At 42.6% G+C, this 20,771-nt stretch overlaps 1 protein-coding gene across 2 annotated transcripts; it reads right to left on the bottom strand.

Moving 5' to 3' along the window:
• Positions 1–16,136: 16,136 nt before the first annotated feature.
• LOC147440727 (hypothetical protein At1g04090-like) lies at positions 16,137–18,828 on the bottom strand. 2 transcript variants are annotated; one of them, XM_086483575.1, is made up of 3 exons: positions 18,631–18,828; positions 18,035–18,078; positions 16,137–17,410 (listed from the first exon to the last, which is right to left on the bottom strand). In XM_086483575.1, exons 1-3 carry the CDS (start codon positions 18,738–18,740, stop codon positions 16,266–16,268), a joined length of 1,299 nt encoding a protein of 432 aa, XP_086339701.1. In that variant the 5' UTR covers positions 18,741–18,828; the 3' UTR covers positions 16,137–16,265. The 2 variants fall into 2 exon arrangements, with proteins under 2 accessions (XP_086339701.1, XP_086339702.1); XM_086483576.1 differs by lacking the exon at positions 18,631–18,828 and adding an exon at positions 18,303–18,412.
• Between the last annotated feature and the right edge of the window lie 1,943 nt (positions 18,829–20,771).

The raw sequence follows: 20,771 nt of genomic DNA, 5'->3' as shown, positions 1-20,771 counted from the left end.
ATGTCAGGTTGGAACCAGCTCCATTTCAAGTGCGCATGGTTGATCAGAGCAGAGTTCAACCGGTGGGGATGTTAAGGAGGCAGGGTATTATCATTGATGAATTGCAGTTTATGGTAAACTTTGTAGTCATCAAGATGAAGGATTCAAAAAATACTTATTCTATGTTGTTGGAGAGGCCATGGTTTCGCACGGCTAAGCTAAAACAGGACCCAGGGAAAAAATGAAGTGACGGTTAAGAAAGGAAGGAGAGAAGTTACATTACCAATAGGACCGAAAAAGGAATTGCCAGAATCGACGAAGCCAATGTTGGCACAAGCAATTAACATGTCTGAAGGATTGGAGGATGATGAAGAGGCATATTTCCTAGCAGCAAATCCAACAATTGTTCCGGTATTCGAGGTTGATGTGGAGCGGATCATTGACAAATATGTAGTAAAAGAGAACAGTTTGGGAATTGATCAGTTGGAGAGGAATACAGATGGTGTGGAACAGGAAAATTCAGAATTAAAGAGGGAAGAGAGGATAATCCAAAAAGAAATTATGATGGAAGATTCGGAGTTGGAGCCAAAGGAGGCAATTCAGAGAGCGGATGCTCTGTATGATAAGATGAAAAAGAAAATTTCTCGAGTTAAGGAGGATGATTTACAGGATCTGAATTTGGGGATGGAGGATCATCCAAAGATGGTAAAAGTTAGTGTTCATTTGGAGGACGGTTTCAAGAAGGACTTGAAGGAATTACTATTGGAGTATATTAATGTCTTTGCATGGGATTATTCTGATTTGAAAGGCATGGATCCTCAAGTTTACAAGCATCATAAAAATTTGAGAACAGATGTTGTTCTAGTGATTCAGCAAAGATATCGGATGAATCTGATTACGCCAAGCAGGTGAAAGAGGAATTGGACAAATTGTTGAATGCAGGATTCATTGTGCCAGTGGATCAGGCGGAATGGTTGTCACCAATTGTGGTGGTACCTAAGAAGTCTAGGAAGTTAAGGGTTTGCGTGGATTACATTGAAATTGAATGCAACAATAGTTTCAGATCCATTTCCATTACCTTTTATTGATTTAGTTATGGATGACGTAGTGGGACATGAGATGTACACTTTCCTTGATGGATTTTTAGGGTACAATCAAATACCAATGGCTGAGGAGGATATTAAAAAAACTCCTTTTATCACAGAATGGAGAGCTTTTGCATATACAGTGATGAGCTTTGGTTTGAAGAATGAACCACCATCATTCTCAAAGGCAGCATTTAAAACCTTTGAGCCACATTTGACAGATTTTATGAGGATTTTTATGGATGATTTTTTGGTTTTTGGGAAAAAAGTCAGACATCTAGAATATTTGCGGAAGTGTTTTGAAATAAGTAGGATGTTTTGGATGTCACTTAATCCTCAGAAGTGTGCAATAGCAGTGCAGAAGGGAAAGTTGTTGGGACATATCATCTCTCAAGAAGGAATGTCGATTGATGGGGACAAGATTAGTGCAATTCAGAAATCTGTAGCTCCAGACAATTTGAAGGCAGTGATGTGGTTTGTTGGACAAATCAAATGGCATGGTAGGTATTTGCAGTATTTGGCGGATGTAAGCGCACCACTTAGTCATTTGACCAAGAAGGAAGTGGAATTTGTTTGGGGAGAAGCGCAAGAAAAGGCTTTTCAGATTATCAAAAAGATGTTGGTGGTTTCACCTATACTTCAACCACCAAATTGGGAATTGCCGTTTCATGTGTATGTAGATGCTTCCGACATGGCAGTAGGAGTTGTTTTAATACAGGAGAAGATCAAGGGATGGTTTCGACCAGTTTATTATGCTAGCAGAATGTTGAGAGCACCAGAGAAAAATTTCGTATTTTCCTGTGCCGGCTAAGGGGAAGAAGGTGACTGACTCCCAAATGAAGGGGGAATTTGGAAATCCGGTTGGGACGAAGGCATACTATATGGTGCAGAATGCGGGTGGAATCAGAGCCTCAAATTTGTTTTGGTATCTGGAGAAGGTGTGCATTCTGCAGAAGACCACTTACATGTCTAAGGAGGCTTTTGCACCATTGTTTCAGGCTGAGAGAGGCATTAAGGTTGATTGGGCAACAATGTTGTATGATCGGATGCAGCTTACAGGCAAGAGAGATTGGCGTCGCACACCGGCAGTGGACTGAGTGGCACCTTATTTGGTCGCAATCTTTGAGCATGTTATGAAGGTTTCGTAAGTAGCAGTAGGTTTGAAGACACCGGTTGCAGATGTGTTGAAGGAAGAGGGAACATTATGTGGAATGAAGCGGAGGAAGTTGTTGTTGGGGTCTCCAACAGTTGAAAAAAGAAAATCACCTTTTAAAGTTTCTTGGAAGGGTTTGGAGGAGTCTGAATCAAAGTTGAACATTTTCACCATGGTCATAGTCTAAGAAGTCAGAGTCTAAAGGTAAGAAGGTCACACTGTTTAAGAAAGGAATGGGTGGAGCTGCGGAGAAGAGTATTCCGGAGAGTTTGAAGGTTAAGGCAGGTAGCAGTGCCAGTTATGAGGCCAGGGGGATTTTCTCTGTGGAGGAGGCTGCTAACTGTTTGGTTGATTTGAATGAGTTCCTACAGCATTAGGATGCGGCGCTTAGGGTGATGGAAAGTGAGAAGATGGAACATAAGTGTAGTGCTATTCCAGAATGGGAAATGCAAAAAGTCGGGATGCAATTATTTCAAGAGAGGTCGGATAAGGAAAGATTGCAGGAGGAGGTTAAGAGGATTACAGCTCAGGCTATGGCATGGAATGCTGAAGTTTTGAGTGTAGCTGAGGATTTCACTCGGTGGGAAGATGGACTGAAGATTGCAGTGGATGAGCAATTTAGAGAATTGGGGGACAAGGTGGCTGATTTGACCACTGACAATGTTTTTCAGATTAATAGAATAACTCCATTGGCGGATATGGAGAAGGCGGCATTGCAGAATCAGGGAATGACAGGCATCTTAGTAGTTGATTCGGATGCGGATGGCTTGAAGCAGGAAGTGTTGGAATATGCGCAGGAGATATGGAATAAAGAAACTAGGCTTTGGAGGGAGCATATGGAAGTATAGACGGACCACTTCAAGAATTGGTTTCAGCTAGCTGGAAAGGAGAGCATTAGGAGGGAGAATGAGGCATTGAAGATGGAGAATGAGAGGCTGGTTGCAGAGATGGAGGATTTAAAGAATAAAAGGAGGAGAATTGAAGTAAGTGCAGGGGGTCTGAGTAAGTGGACGGCGGAGCTGAGCAGTGGCGTTTTGGAACCAAATCGGAATTTGGCAGGTGGAGTGGAATCGGAAGTGGAAAATCAGGCGGATGTGAAGGTGGAAAAGCAAGCGGATCTAGATTTTGTGGTAGAAAAGTCTTTGGAGACACACATGTAGAAGATGTTGTTGGGGAGCAGAATACTTGATCAAGAGATTGTGGGTCCAGGTCAGCCTATGGCTCTAGCCACCGGGCTGTGCCAAGTGTTTAGCCTAGGGAATTTTGGATGTTTCACCTTAGTGGAATTTGGAATATCAACTTTTGTACTTTTGGGATTCCAAGGGATGTTCTTGGGAAAGGGCGTTTCCCATTAGTATTCTCGAACTATGTAACTGTCGATCAGTGTCTTTTTGGGAATATGAAGGTGGAAGTTATGGTGGAATTAATCTGTTTCTGTGTTATGTTCCAGTTCCATTTTGATTCATGTGTTTGTCTGTTCTAAACCTCTGTGCCTTAAACAGCTTGTAGAGAAGTTGAGAGCCTACACCAACACTCTTGGCTATGGAATGCAAATCCAACCAAGATCCATGCTCCAATGCTTAAGCTTGCCATCTTCTCCATCTTCATTACTATATTATTATGTATGCTAAGTAAGAAGAGTGATGATAAGTGAGGAACTATTTCTTTCTCCTATGAATGTTTTTTCTTCCTCTTCACTCTCCTCATTCCCCACTAGCTCTCTCCACCATTGAAGGTGTTTGAGGCCTTGGGACTGAGGCCGGGGATGGTTAATGCTTTTTACAAAGTCTATGTTATGCTCGTGATGCATGAAGCTTTCCATATTCATTGCATCACCTAGGTCACAAGGAACACAAAGATTGTATTGTACCAAGCTCTCTTGATGGGAGAATCTATAATACAAAAACCTAATGGAGGGGGGACCGACTCCACATAAATCCCGTCCTCAACTGTTTTCATGTTGAACTCTCTCTCTCTCTCTTGAAAAAGTATTATTCATGCCAAGTTAATTAATTATGATGGTTATGTTGCTACTACTAATTAGGTTCACCCTCTATGTTCTCAAAGTAGTCTCACAAAAGTTCTCACTCTAATTCTCCTAATTCCACTATTCTCAAAGTTCATAGGCCATTTCCATTACATTGGCATCAAAGCTATTTGTTTCTCTTTTCTTGCTTAAGAAGAGAGGTCCTTAAGTTGTCCATGAAAGGTTGGGCATGTTTATTGCAATAGGGTAAGTGTGACATGGATCTATTATCTTGGTTGAGAAGGACTCAATTCGAGGTACACAGTTGGGAACTATAGTCTTAATAATGGAGACTCTCGGGGCTTTCCTTTGGCTTAACCGTTATTGAGCTATGAGCAAGCTCAAGAGGCACCATAATCAGCTGAGCTATGTTAGACCCTCTCCACTAGTCTTTGAAATCAATAGTGTCTAAACCACAGGTGTGGCTGCTTGAGGACTGATTTTCAAAGGTAAAGAAGAGTAACGACGAAGGTTTTCAGGGTACCAAAGCACATAGTAATCTATACATAAGTTTAATTAGCATGTCTGACAATAATCAAGAGAGTAGAATGTGTATTGATACCTTTGATTTTGCAATGAAGGTGCTAATGATGATGTCCCCATGTTTGTCAATTATCTTGTTACTAGGTAGCAACAAGCTATGGGCAACCCTGCTTTGCAAGCCGAAGTTACTCAACAACTTTGTGCTTATGGGATTTCCCTTCCTCTTCAAGAGGAGAGAGATCTTAGGAGGCCTCTTGATGAGACCCCCAAAAGAAGACTCTCTCCCATAAGAGAAGAGGAATCCAAAGAATAAGAAAGAAGCGAATCCCTAAGTTTCTCGGAAGATGTGGCTCCACGAAAACGGAGGTCTAGACGATTGCCAACTCCTCCCAAGAGGAAATGGTCAACCCACAGTCCTTCTCCTCGTCACTCCAAAAAGAAAGAGAGTAAACAAAGGAAGAAAAGGGTAAGAAAGAGGTCACCCTCTTCTCCTTCTTTTTCACCTTCCTCCTCTTCTACCGAAAGCAATGGCTATTCTCCTAGAGAATAGAAGAGGGAAGGACATCGCAAAATCTTACCCTGCAGGGCGAAGGTCCCAAAAGCTCAAGAAGTTCAAAGAGGGACGAAAGAGTAAAAGGGAAAAACCAATGCCCAAAATTTTTCCCAAGGCAATTCCAACACCAAAAACAACAACAATCGGTCCAAGGAGAAGGGAGTTTACAAAGGTAAAAATAAAAACTCTCTTAAAGAGCTTGAAGCTTTTCGCAAGGACCACAAATGTTTTAAGTGTAGGGAGCAAGGACATGGCTATCGTTCTTGCCCCAAGAGAAATGCCCGCAATGGAACTCCTAGAGCTTCCACTATCAAAGCTCCAAAAGACGATGCTCATCGCAAAGGATCACCTCTCTCCTATGCTTGGGGAAAGGTAAGGGAGCATGATGATTTCATCTTGTTTGACCCTGGCTCTACTCACAACTTCATATCAATGGATTTGGCCACTAAGTTGGGCATTCAAGCTTTTGAAATGGGAGATTTTATAACTCTCGATTCAGCTTTCAAGGGATAGCAAGCCTCCATTACTCCCTTGATTGGGAAGTTGAGGCTTCATGTCCAAAGCTACGTCAACAAAGAAGACTTTTTCATCTCTCCTCTCCAACATGATGATTTTATCCTAGGGGCACCATGGTTCAACGCATGGCTACCAACATGAAGTTCCCTGAAAGGAGAATCTACTTCACCTATAGGGAAAAGAGCATGTATACATATTCTAGTGAGTCTGGTTGTACTATACCACTTGTAAATCCTCCTGCTTTTGATAAATCAATAAAAAGCTCAGTTTCTGTGTACATTATTTTTGTCAAAGAGTACCTAAAAGGTCCTAATGTTTCATCAAATGTAAATGCTAAGAATCAAGAAAATTTAGACTTGTCTAATTTTCTAAATGGATTCCAAGATGTGTTCCATCAATGATATCCGTATGGACTTACCTCCAAAACAAGGAGATGATGACCATCAAATTGAGCTCCTACCAGGAAGCTCACCACCTAAAAAGCTTCCTTATCGAGTTTACCAAGTTCAACAAGAGGAGATCATGAGGCAAGTACAAGAATTGGTAGACAAAGGGATGGTAAGGCCTAGCTCCTCTCCATTTTGTTCTCCATTCCTTTTAGTGCAAAAGAAGGATGGTACATACCGCATGTGCCTGGACTATCAAGCACTAAACCATATCACTATCAAAAACAAATTTCTCGTATCTTGGGTAGAAGATCTATTTGATAAGCAACAAGGCTTGATATACTTTAGTAGGATTGACCTTAAAAGTAGCTACCATCAAATAAGGATGGTGAATGAAGGTATCCTAAAGACCGCGTTCTGTACAACGTTTGGTCTTTATGAATATCTAGTCATGCCTTTTGGCTTGACTAATGCATCAACCACGTTCAATCGTTTAATGGAGAAAATCTTTAGACCCTATTGCAAATTCACTGGAGTGTTCTTTGATGATATCATCATCTAGTCCAAGTCCTTGGACAAACACAAGCAACATCTCCCGTTGATTTTTCAAGCATTGAGGGAGAACAAGCTTTTTATCAATCAAAAGAAAAGAAAATTTTTCCTTCAAGAGATTCGATACTTAGGTCATATTATCTCTCAAGATGGTATCCGTATGGATCCATCAAAGTTGGAGGTAATAAAAGCATGGTTTAATCCAAGGAATCTACATGAGCTAAGAAGCTTTATTGGTATGTGTGCATACTATAGACACTTCATAACAAAATTCTCTCAAATAGCAAAACCATTACATAACAAAAGAGAACGTTAAGTATTTATGGATTGCTAAGGAGCAAAATTCTTTTGACAAGCTCAAAGAGAAGCTTACCTCCCAAGAAGTCCTAATGCTCCTAGATCTCTCAAAGACATTTGAGGTCCAATGTGATGCTTGTGGTGATTGCCTTGGAGCAGTCTTGCTGCAAGAAGGGCATACCATAGCATATGAGAGCCGAAGGCTCAATGCCGATGAACGAGTATTGGGCATATAAAAAAAAAGAGCTTTTATCTCTCCTAGACACATGGAAGCACTATCTATTGGGGACTCCATTTATTTTACGAACAGACCACCAAAGTCTCAAGTACTTCATGACGCAAACCAAGCCTTCTGACAGACAAATGAGGTGGGCAAATTTTCTTTCGCAATTTTATTTTCATATTGCTCACATTGCCGGTAAGCACAATAAAGTGGCCGATGCACTTTCACAACAACCAAGAATTAATGCGGTGTCTCTAGCAACTCACAATGATCTTTCTTCTATGATAGATAAGTATGCTACTGACCTTGACTTTAAAGACATAATGTCAACCCTTGGTTAGGGGAAGAAAGAGGAACCATTCATTTTGCAGGATGGTTATCTTCTCCATGGCAATAGGATATGTGTTACACACTCCCTTCGTGAGAAAGTCGTGTATGAATCCCATGCTCCTCCCTATTGGGACATAGAGGGAATCCAACTACTCTTCAAGGAGTAGATACGTACTTCTATTGGCCTTCCATGAAAGTGGACATACAAGAGTATGTTTCAAAATGTGTGGTATACCAAAAGACTAAGTATGATAGAGGGAAGCAACTTGGATTACTCCAACCATTGCCAATTCCCAATTCACCATGGGAGAGTATATCCATGGGTTTTATCTTTGGATTATCCAAGTCTATCCATGGGAATACAAGAATATGGACATTAGTCGAGAGGTTTAGCAAGCAAGCACACTTTCTTGTCAAAAAGATTATTAAGGCACACCAAATGGAAATTTTAACTCTCTTCATATCTCAGATTTTCAAACACCATGGATTACCAACATCGATTGTGTCAGATAGCGATCCTAGAATGACCAGTAATTTCTAGAAAGGTCTCTTTGAAAATCTAGGTACAAGATTGAATTTCTCTTCGGCCTATCACCCACGAACGGATGGCCAAAGTGATATAGCCAATCTTACGATACTCGATCTACTAAATACTTATGTTACAGAAGTAGATCAATGCTCACAATGGAAGAAGTACTTACCCCTTGTAGAGAATGGTTCAATAATATTGTCCATACTTCTATGGGAAAAGCACCTTTGGAAATCATAGAGGGAAGACCTAAAAGTCCCTCGCTACTTAAAGTACATGGGAAGATCTTTGCTACCGATGAGTATAGCCGTGACCTACAATAATCTTTCCAAAAGATTAAGGAGGCTATATCCATCTCACAACAAAGGCAAAAAGATGCTTCTGCCAAGCACAGAAGGGCCTTAACGTTCAAATAAAATGATTGGATCTTACTTAAGTTTCCCAAGGCTCGATTGAGGCAAACAACGAGCAAAAATCCTACCGGCCATCAAAAGTATTATGCTTAACTAGGAAAAGATACTATGGTCCTTTTCAGATCTTGAGATGGCTTATCAACTCAAGCTGCCCAACCATTGGCTCATACACAATGCTTTTCATGTGAGCCTACTTAAGCCCTACAAAGGAGAGTCACCAAGAGAACCAATTACTGAAGATCCTCCCAAAATCGAAGACCGAGAAGAGGTGACACAACCCGAAGCTATCCTTCAGCATGAAGACAAGGTACTACGACATGGTAATTTTATCCGACATGTACGGAAAAACTGAGGTCTTCATTAATTTATCAAAAGGAGGAGGATTTACAAGTGGTATAGTACGACCACACTCACTAGCATTTATATACATGTTCTTTCCCCTATAGGTGAAGTAGATTCTCCTTTCAGTGAACTTCATGTTGGCAGCCATGCGATCAAACCATGGAGCCCCTAGGATAGCATCCTCATGTTGGAGAGGAGAGATGAAAAAGTCTTCTTTGTCGACATAGCTTTAGACATGAAGCCTCAACTTCCCAATCAAGGGAGTAACGGAGGCTTGCTGTCCCTTGAAAGATGTGTCATCATTACAATATCTCCCATCTTGAAGCTTGAATGCCCAACTTGGTGGCCAACTCCATTGATATGAAATTGTGAGTAGAGCCAAGGTCAAAGAGCCAAGGTCAAACAAGATAAAGGCATCATGCTCCATTAACTTTCCCCAAGCATAGGAGAGAGATGATCCTTTGGAATGAGCATCCTCTTTTGGAGCTTTGATGGTGGGAGCCCTAGGAGTTTCATTGCGAGCATTTTTCTTGGGGCAAGAACAATAGCCTTGTCCTTGATCCCCACATTTAAAACACTTTTGGTCCTTGCGAAAAGCTTCAAGCTCTTCAAGAGAGAGTTTGCTTTTGCCTTTGTAAACTCCCTTCTCCTTGGACCGATTGTTGTTGTTTGAAGTGCCTTGAGAAGAATTTTGGGCATTGGTTTTCCCCTTTGCATCATTTTTGTCTTTGTTTTCCATGGTCTTGACATTCCGTCTAGCCCCTTGTTGGAAATTGATGCGTGAAGCACCCATGGTGTGATGGATTACTTCAGTGATAGAACCAGGCCATTGAGAGTTGACGTATTCGGACATCTCTTCAGGTAATCCCGCACACAATTGTTGCTTTTGCTCGACAAAGTCTATCTTTTGGAAGACAATAGCCTTGAGATGTAAATCCCAAAACTTGTCTACATATTTGTGGATAGACTGATGAGAGAGAAGCTTCCAATTGTGCCATTCGGTGAGCACTTTGTCCTTTGCATCGCTTCCAAGGAATTGCTTCATGATGGAAACTCGTAGAGTTTTCCATGTTTTTGGGGCTTCGTCGTTGCCACAAAGGCTAGCCCACCATTGTCAAGCCGTTTTTTGAAAGTGCATAGCTACATGAGGTAGCTTGGAGGACTCCGTGAAGCCCTCATCTCCAAAGGCCGCATCAAATTGTTGGATGAAGGCCAATACTTTGTTGTGGCACCAAAGGTCCCATTATAGGTGAGAAAAGAGATACTCTTTTCTCCCTCTTTGAACTTCTGAGCTTTTGTGACCTACGCCATGCAGGGTATGATTTGCGATGTCCTCCCCTCTTGTATTCTTTAGGAGAATAGCCATAGCTTTTGTCGGAAGAGGAGGAAAGTGAAGAAGAAGGAGAAGAGGGTGACCTCTTTCTTGCCCTTCTCTTCCTTTGTTTCCTCTCTTCCCTTTCAGACAGTGACGAGGAGAAGGACTGTGTGTTGATCTTTTCCTCTGGGGAGGAGCTGGCGATCGTCTAGACCGCCGTCTACGAGGAGCCACATCTTCAGAGGAACTTAAAGTTTCATTGATTTCTTGTTCTTTGGATTCCTCATCTCGTATGAGAGATTCTTCTTTTGGGGGTCTCTTCAAGAGGCCTCCTAAGATATCTCTCCTCTTGGAGAGGAAGGAAAATCCCATAAGTGCGAAGTTGTTGAGTAACTTCAGCTTGCAAAGCAGGGTTTCCCACAGGTTGCTGCAACCTAGTAACGAGATAATTGACAAACATGGGGGCATCATTAGCACCTTCATGTGAAAAATCAAGTTATCAATGTTCATTCTACTCTCTTGGTTATTGTCAGCCATGTTAAAAAAAATTGTGTACTTACTTAGTATATGATTTGGCAATTCAAAACCTTATTTGCTACTGCTCTTGGCCTTTGAAAATTGTCACTTAAGTATCTACACCCACGGTTCGAAGTGGTTAATTATAGAGAGTAGTGGAGTAGGTCTAATATTGAAGAGTTGCCGAGGGCTAGCTCCTTTCAGATTTCGTATGGATCAATAATGGTAAAGCCATAGGCAAGTCTAAAAAGACCCCATTATTAAGTCCAAAGCTCCCAAGGTGTGCACCATATCCCACATAGTGGCCTCAACAAAATCAATAATAGATCCCAGCCCCACTTACCCTATTATAATTAACAAAATCAACCATTTATAGGCTACTTAAGGACCTCTCTTCTTAAGCAAGAAAAGAGAAACCAAATGCTATGATACCAATGTAATGGAAATGGCTTATTAACTTTGAGAGTAGCGGAAATTAGAGAAGTACTTTTATGAAATTACTTTGTGAGCATAGCGGGTGAACTTAATTGATGGTAGCATTATACACATAGCATCGCATGAAGAATATTTTTGCAAGAGAGAGAGTTTAGAGAACATGACAACAGTTGAGGACCAGATTTATTTGGAGCCGGTCCCCTCTCCAATAGACATTTGTATCATATTTTCTCCCATCAAGAGAGACTTGTTACAATACAATCTTTGAGTTCCTTGTGACCTACGTGATGCAATGAAGATGGAAAGCTTCATGCATCACGAGCATAACATAAACTTTGTGGAAAGCATTAACTATCCCAAGCCTCAAGCCCAAGACCTCAAACACTTATCATCAATCTTCTTGCTAGCATACATAATAGCATAGTAAATGAAGATGGAGAAGATGGCAAGCTTAAGCATTGAAGCATGGCTCTTGTTGGATTTGCATTCCATAGCCAAGAGTTTTGGTGTAGGCTCTCAACCTGTCTACTTACTTAGAGAAGGAGAGGGAGCTCTTGCACTTTGCACAAATACACAATGAGTGTGTGTGTGTGTGTGTGTGTGTGTGTGTGTGTGTGTGTGTGAGAGTGTGTGTGTGGGAGAGTATACCCCTCAAGCAACCCTCTAGCTTGCTTTGGTCGACCCCCCCTTGTAGCTCATGCTTGAAGCTCATTGGACCCCTCCTGGCCTAGCCAATCACAAGCAAGGTCATATCAAGCAACAAGGGTAGCCTTGGGACAAGTGTCCCCCTTTGCCCTTTGAGAGAGAGGACTTGATAAATGCTAAAACAATTAATTAAATCCACTAAATTATCATTGGACCCCTTGGAAGGCCAACCAATAGACTTTTAGGCACACCATGAGGGTGACCTAGCTAGGGGCTTGACATGTGCTACTTGCCTCTTGGGCAAGGGGTGCCCTTTGGGAGAGAACCACCCCCCCTTCTTGCATGGCTCGCCCCCTCCTTGTAGGGATTTCGTTTGACTTTTGTGACACCTCAAGCCCTCAACCTTGGGCACAGTTCTCATCACAAGCTTGTCCCTTAAGCCCCTCAAGCTTGGGTTGGGTTCCCACCTCAGGTACAACCCTAACATCTCAAGCACGACAAGAACCTCAAGCACTTCAAGCATCTCATCAGGCATGACAAGCACCTCAAGCTTAGGTCGGGTTCCCACCTCATGCACAACCCTAGCTTACCTAAGGTCAAAAGACTTTTATTACTAATTATTGGAGGTCTTCAATGAAGCTAACCCTAAGATATTAAATCTCCATTGGTTAGCCTTGCTCTTTGACATACCATCTCTCATTTGGGCCCTTTTACCATTGGCCTTGTGTTGAGATAGATCTATAAGCACATGTCTATATCCTAACCCTTGTTCTCGGTTATTCTCACACATTAAATGATCAATTTAATATGAGAAAATTATTTGGGTTGGTTGAATATTAGATTTTACGACAACTGGACTTTCCAACGTTATATGTGTAGGTGATATACTACTTATAGGTCGTAGTGTCCGTGACTTTGGGCCATGAATGGTAAGGGTGAAAATTTGTCTTTGTTGTAATCTTGTTGTAGACTGCCTTCCAAGTTTAGAACAACTAGTACGGTTGGCAGCCTTTGGCCTCCTGTGTGTGTGTGTGTGTGTGCGCGCGCGTGCGCACTCGCGTGTGTCTGTGTGTCCGGGGGCTGCAGGGAGCACATGCTGGATGAAGGAGCTCTCGCCACGCGGGGTAGTCGGTTTGCTTTGAAATTTGGAAGGTGATATGTAATGCAATGAACTGACATTGCCTTCATTGAAAATTATTTTGTGTGGTAACTGATGCTTCTCTTTAAAAAATGTTGCTTATTAGAGGTGTACCCCTTTGTCTTTAGCTGTCGTACAATTTTTCATTTTTTAAGGTTAAAATGTTGCCTATAATATTTTCTTCTCTCTCTCTCTCTCTCTCTCTCTCTCTCACACACACACACACACACACATAGGTTGTGTTCATACGAAACGACACTAGAGCTTCAATGTTCACATTGGCATTAATCCATTGGGCCAAAAAGTGAGCGTGCATTTTTCCCTCCCCAGAAAGAAGTATGAGCTACCGAGCTCTTTTTAGCAAAGAATGTGGACGACGTGCAAGACCTCAACTTAACCACTAGGCTAGAGTTGGTTGGATGTCGGCATGTTCGCCACTTTTGTATGTAGAGCTGCCTCCGCCTCTTGTGAATAGGAAGCATGGAACAAGGCAACACATGAGGATGTTTTTGATGGGCTTGTTTAAACCTGGCCATAGAAAATAGCGTGTAAGAGGCATAGTTACCTGGAACGGGACGGGAAACGAGAATGGGAGGGTACGGAATGGGACGGGAACGGGGAGGAGGAGGAGGGGGGGCCGGCATGGGAATGGGGCCGGAACGGTCCACTAAAGTAAGGCTTAAATTACCTCCATTCAGCTTAGTCCCAAATAAACTCCTAAACAACCCCAAAACTGCCCCCTAACCTGCCTCAAAGTGCAACAAATATAATCCCCAAACAGTCCCAAATCTGTCCCCAAATGCCTACTTTTTTTCGGTTCCGCCCCATGTTTCGCCGTTCCGCCTCGTTCCCCCCATTCCGAAACACCGTTCCGGTTACACCCCGTTCTGGAACGGCGTTCAATTCCCATCTCTATTTCGAGAATGGTACTCGTGTGGAACGCCGTTTCGGAACGTTTGGACTGTGTTCCCCCCGTTCCCTGTTCCATGTTACACGGGTAAGAAGGCCTCCCCCATAGACCCTCTATAAGAGTGGCTTCCCGTAGATAGCGTCGCCTGTAGAGAAGGCCCTCTACTTTTGGAAAGTCTATTTAGCAGGATAGCTCTAATCCCACACTTGCCGAATTTACCACTGCCAAACTTTAGACAGTCACTGTGTGATTGTCTCGTGCAACAGGCAGCTGTAGGCGGCCAATAACAGGCTCTACCCTGTTTCGGAGGTAGTTTATTAGAAGTTTATGCTAGGGGCGAAACTGCTTGCGACTTCTTGGCAACGGCGCTCTTCATGGTGTATGAGATGGCTCTACAGATTTGAATGGCCCTTTAACATTCGCCTTTAATAGGTCTATGAGAAGGATACCGAGGTTGAAGGGCCCTTCAAAACCCGGAATCCCTAGGTCTGTTTTGACAGCCGACCATGAAACCATCTACTTCTACATCGTGGGGGGTGGTTGAAGCACCCGTACTGAAAAATAGCCGCTTATTGCCAATAGAGTTGCTCAGTGCCGATCAACTCCTCTGATGTAGCGATGTTATGAGGCATGATTACGATTGCTAAAGGGCCACTCCAAAATGCCTTTGATGGGCTAATACAGTGGAGCCCTCTTAATGTTTAACATTGTTGTGACAACAAACCACCACCAAAAGTGGCAGCGGGGGATTGATTGCCGGTATGTTGGTCATGACAGTATATACCATGGGGTACACCCAGGTGGTGGGATCGGTGTCACATATCTCGAGGAAGAGCAACGACTGAAAAAAAGCCAACGAGTTCACTCGATAGACTCGTGCCGGAATTTCAAACCCAAAACCTCCTCTTTGGTAGCTCAATGCTCTAACCACATGCCCACGTCGGATTCTTTGTCCCCCAAGCAAATGTTAGAAAAAAACCAGGGTCTAGTGTATTTTAACCGGCTGAGTTAGATTTTGAGCTTGCCTTTAAGAAAACTGGCAAATTTACACAAGTTTTAGTGTAACTACCAGCAAAACCTTCAAATTTTGACCTAAAAACCGGGAGAATTTCAAGTTTCCCCTTATTTTGATCGGTTAGGAAAAATGTATTTTTCTAGCCCTGCCCCAAGCCACTTAAGTCCCTCATAAAGTAAACTTGGACAGGAAAGGCAAGGGAAAAAGTAAACACCGCCAAAAAAAAAGTTAACATTGACAAATGACACAATGTTTAGCTTTTGTGAAAAATGTGCTCCACTTCAACGTCGTAGATTGCACCGCTCACACTTCATTCAATAACCCGTGGTACTAATAAAGGTAATGTCATCCTTTGTCTCCATGCACTTGTTGAAAATAAGTGTTGCTTCTCAGAGGGTTCTTTAAAAGTAAGTGTTGCTTCTCACCGTGCCAACGAGGGAAGAGCAGCATCCTGACAACATGTCCAAATTCATGGCAGACACGGAGAAGAGAACCAACTGATCTATTTCCACTATTATCGCATGTTGTTTGTCCCTCTTGTCCATTTAAAGAAGATTAGCTTAGATGGGATGGAAAACATTCATAAGCACATGCTTTGATTGGTATGACTGTACATCCACTCAAGCACTACTTAAAAACAAGCATGGAACACGCTTGGTTCTTTGCAAGCTGTGTGGAAATGAATCCCATGTGGCTTACCTAGTGAAGCAACTCGAGGATCTATGCATGCCTAAGTAGATTGCAGATGTCTACATTATATACACAAGAAGATTTAGAAATTTTCTCATGTAGGAAAACGGAGTCTTTTTCAATGTTTTTCATACAATGCATGACATCATGAGCTTCTGCTCGAAAGGCACCACATACCTAGCTAGGTAGGATTGGGGGGCCAGCGGTCCCCTGCCCCCAATCGTACCTAGCTAGGTATGCGGTGCCTTCCTCACAAAAGCTCATGATGTTGACAATGTGGGAATTATTGTGAGAATTTGTCCAAAACTCCTTGTGAATCACTATCATCCAAGACTTCAAAGAGCAAGAAGGAAAGATAGATGAGATGAGATTATCCCAGACACATCTCTCACTTAAAGATTGCCAGATTACATCCGACGATTTTGGCACAAAAATGAGCATCACGCAGGGACCACGCATTGAATACACTCCTACGAGGACAATAACCAAGTTCCTAAGCAATTGACAATGCCTTCAAGAAAGATCAAACATTGCAAACACCCTTTCCCAACTCTTAAGAGTCAAAAAATGCACCTATTTGGTTGCATCCTCCAATACTCCAATGATAACAAAGTGCTGCATATTTACATTAGAACATTTTTTACACACAGTAGCCTTAGGCAACTGTAACATAACCTAGTAGAGAGGGGCTTCAATGGCCCCTACAATGAATGATGAAATGAAATAACAAACCTTCACCACATTTGTTCATCTTTGGTCCATGAAGCCTTCTCTTTTGGTCCAGTGGGCCCCTCCTCCCCCATCACCTCATTGGGGAGCTTGTTTGCTAGAGATCTTAACTTGTGCCTTAAGAAAAAGGGAGCTGTTTGTATTGCCTTGTCAATTTCTTCTTTTGCTTCATAATCCAATTTGGGCCCCCACTTTCTCATGAATTGCAGCCACGCCGGCTCTTCAGGAGCATTTCCGAATCCAAGGTAGTCTGCAGATACGATTTTGAAATTCCGACTCGCATCCAAAATATACTGACTTTTATCTGCATCATTCCTAAGGCCCACTCCATGATCGCCTAGAAGGTGAATCCCTGGATGAGGATAGCTTGCATGACCTGATCTAGACGCATACACCACAAATTTGCTGCCATCAGCGTACTCTAGATCGATCGGATCAACCCACACGCCGCCACTATGCTGCGAAAAAAAGACCCTTGAAAGCTTTCCTGTCAAGTTATCGATCCGTAAAGTGACATGCTCCCAATCAGACACATGCTCCCCTATTTTCCCAAGGTCCAAGTCTATGATCTCAAATCTGGCTCTCGCAGCACCATTAAAAGGATAAAATATCCACAAGGCAATGTCTGTGAAGACTCCAAACATTTGTTTTGCATGAGCATACACCTTTGCAGTTTGTAGACTGCCAATCCTCACCTCACCTGCGGTGCCATCGTTAGGAAAATCTATCCAATACTCACCATCATCAGAGCCGCCTGCGGGTAAGTTTGATCCATCCCTTGCGATTACTGTTGGTGCACTTTGTCCTTTTGAATAGAGCAAGGCCCCTTTACCAAAAAACCAATCTACTGATGCAGGAAAATATTGTTCTTTTGGGTGAAAGTAAATGATTGGTCCATAAGTGCTGATAAGAGACTTGATTTGCTCTACAGATGGCACTCCAGAGAGAGCAAGCGAACTGTTTTGCAAGTGTGGTTCTGAGGCGGCGTCCTCAGTGCCAGAATCGATGCTACCAGAAGAGGAGCTTCGGGAGTCGAGTTGTCCTACATATGGTATTCCAGTGAGAGAAAAAGCCAAAGCACTTTTCAAGCATGGGACTGAGGCATCACCATTAGTGCCAGACTCAACACCACAAGACAAAGTTCCTGGACCTGTAAATTACAACAAAAACAGTGTAGGTGAGTAAAACAGGAAAAGGAAAGACTTTTGCTCTCAAATTCTCCAATCTGTGCAAATATTCTTTGCATCTTGATATGAGATTATGCTAAACCTATGTTTCTCTTTGAACTGGCGTGCTGACACTAGAATCAGCGCCAATCTCACTTCCATGAAGGAAACTGAGAAGCCATATTGCTGCTTGAAGTGCAAGACACACGATAGATCCCCTGTAGACCACCTATTTGATCAAATTAGCACACAATACATCTTGTTTAATCTAATAACAGCAGAAAACCGATGAGAGATCTTTTCAAAGGTTCTGCTTCATTTGACACTATTAAAGACAATCCTGCAATATATAAGATGCAAATAACTTGCATTTTGGTGAATGCCATGTGAGTCAAAATTCTTTTCCCAGGCAGGAACATTTAAAGATTTCAACAAGCTCTACACCCTTCATCACAAGAAAATAACTTCTCATCATTAGAAAACATAGGATAACGAGGAATTCCTGCGCCATTTCATATATTCATTAATGTCCACATAAAGCAAACCACTACATTTATAAGCCAACGTACGTCGAGGCAGATTCTGACAAGATTGACAAGAGTGCCTACCAGATGTGGCAATATCAGCAGATTGTGCAATGCCATTGTTCGCTCTGCAAAAACATGCAAAGAACGACATCAGAATTTAAAGTATAAAATGCAAACAACTTGAGTGTAGACGCATGCTACTTTACGAGAGAAATCTCTCTCTCTCCCCCCCCCCCCCCCTCTCTCTCTCTCTCTCTCTCTCTCTCTCTCTCTCTCTCTCTCCCTCCCCACACAGAGATGCCCGTGCACAATCTTCAGTAGCTCAGAATGCAAAAACCAGGAAAATTACTTCAAATCCATGACATATAAGCTCAAATCATTTGAAAACGCAAAGACAGCTTGGCTTTCACCAACATGCAAATGGGTCCTGCCTATAAAATGAGAGTAGAGTGCGCATGGAAGGAAAGAAAAGCTGCCTTGGAAGAAAGATACAAGAAGTGACGCAAGTTGAGCTAAAAGGACAGAGAAAGAAAATATGTGTTTTGTGTGTGTGTGCTTGAGTTGGGTTTCACAAAAAACGCAAATACCGTGTGCATGCGTGCGTGGCGCCCGTGTGTGTGTGTGTGTGTGTGTGTGTGTGTGTGTGTGAGAGAGAGAGAGAGAGGGGCACACATTACCTGATGAAAGAAACAGCAGCTGAGTTCAAGGGCAAGCAGAGGAGAAGCAGCAGAAAACAGCGGCACAGAGAGCAGAGCCATCCCAAGCGTTCAATGGAGGAGCAGGCCATTTCTCGATTCTAGTCGCCTCTGATCCTCCATGGCCAGCTTCTATTGCTACACCCGATCAAAACCAAGGTGGCTTACGACCTGTTTAAATTGGAAAATGGGTCCTGTAGAGTGGCCTCGTGGTAAAGTGGTAAAGGTGAAGGTTTAAGCGCGCACCCAAAATACCCAAAATAGGTAGTCCAAACGTCTGAATTAGATGGAATCACAATATATGCCAAGGTGAAGGTTGACGGGAAAAAAATGGAAAAGTAGAAAAGTCAAGGGTCTCTCTCTCCCCAACACGTGGGTTCAGGCATGCAGCTCGAAGTGTCGCATGCTAGGCTGGAACGATGAGACCTCTTTTTTTTATATTGAGCGTGTTGTGCACTGAGCACGAAGTCGGTGACGATCAACTGGCTCAGTGCAACAACGACTAATCGCTGATTGTGACGTCTTGAGTTTAAAGTCTGGGACTTGCATGGGAAATTCGCTGCAACTTTTACAACGGATAGAAGGCCTTCAAGGGATCTGGTGAGATTCCGTGTAAACAATTGAAGATGAGCGAATAGATAGTAGAAAATGGAGAAAGGGTTCATTAAGAGCAGGCTTTAGTTCACATGAGCCGTTAAAAACTTCTTCTAAGGGAAGAGAAACGAAGGGAAGACGTGGAGGGCATGCCATGCTCGGTTCCTTCCTTTGCGACGCTCTCACTTTCTCTCCATCGCTCTCTACGAAGGCCTGCATCACTACTCTCTCTCTCTCTCTCTCTCTCTCTCTCTCTCTCTCTCTCTCTCTCTCTACAACGGCCTGCATTGCAACTAATTATTGCCTGCTCTGTTGTAGGTCCGTAGCATTGCTTGAATGCCTCCTGCTTGCCTATTGCAGATTAACAGCACTGATTGAATGCCTCCATCTCGCTCTGCTTCAGGCAGTTATCGAGACCTGCATTTGAAGGAATGTTGACAGTTAATCGCAAGTAGGTGAAAAGGCGAGGCAAAGGGTGTATGTGGAGGAGCATTGGCGATGGCGATGGTGATATCAGGCTGGAAGGGTTAGGCTTTAGGGTAGGAACTGAGGCGGGGGAAGGGAATCTCGTCAATAAAAGGAGTGTTGCCAGTATTATGGTTTCACCCAGCTCGAGAAACATTTCTTGTGGAGCGGCTTTGGAACCTTTTCACACTCATATGAGCAGGCTAACTCCAAACTTGAGAGGGGTAATCACACTAAAAATCTCATATTATAACTAAAATTCCATCATTTGAACCAGCTTAAGAACCTAATTTGAGCCAACCATTTTTCATTTTGAACGGGCTTTGGATAAAGCGAACGTATCTTTTCCCGAGTCCTGCTTCAAGTTGAGACATGAGGGTGTGCATGAGTGGCCGCGATCCCGTAAAACTAGTGGAAGTGAAGCTTCGAATGGCTATATGTATATTAAAAAAAGGAAAATGGGACCTACTAATGGGGATGATGTCATGGCATGGTGCCTCAAATAAAACATAACCTTGCAGTTTTGGTCTCCCCCAAAGGGGTGAGATGCCTCCCCTTTTTGCTAATGAAAAAAGAGGTTATTTCTTTAAAATGCAATTTTTTTTCTTGATTGGTTGAGGCATGCATAAGATACTCATTACAAAGAGAAGCAGAGCTTTATGGTTACATTCAATAGGGTTCCAAAAGGAGGTAGTCTATCAAAGAGCAACGTGCATCTAATGGAGCTTAAAAGACCTTAGGGTTAGCTTCATTAAAGACCTCCAAAAGTTAGTGTTAAAAATTCCTTTGACCTTAGGCAAGATAGGGCTCACCTTGAGGTGGGAATCCTACCCAAGCATGAGGTGCTTGTCGACTTGCTACCTAAGGTGCTTAAGGTGTTTGTGGGAACCTTGCCTAAGCTTGAGGTGCTTCTCATGCTTAAATGACTAAGGTTCTTACAGTGTTCAATTCAAACATAATCTCTCAAGAGGCATAAATAGTTTTCATGCCTAAATGACTAGGTGCTTGAAGTGTTCAATTTAAATATGATATCTTAAGAAGCATAAAAGACACATGTCAAGATC

The sequence above is a fragment of the Adiantum capillus-veneris genome, chromosome 15 (genome assembly GCF_014529385.1).
Source record: "Adiantum capillus-veneris isolate H3 chromosome 15, ASM1452938v2, whole genome shotgun sequence".
Lineage (NCBI taxonomy): Eukaryota > Viridiplantae > Streptophyta > Polypodiopsida > Polypodiales > Pteridaceae > Adiantum > Adiantum capillus-veneris.
Note: the sequence above shows the minus strand (reverse complement) of the source record. Positions and strands in the feature narration are given on the sequence as shown.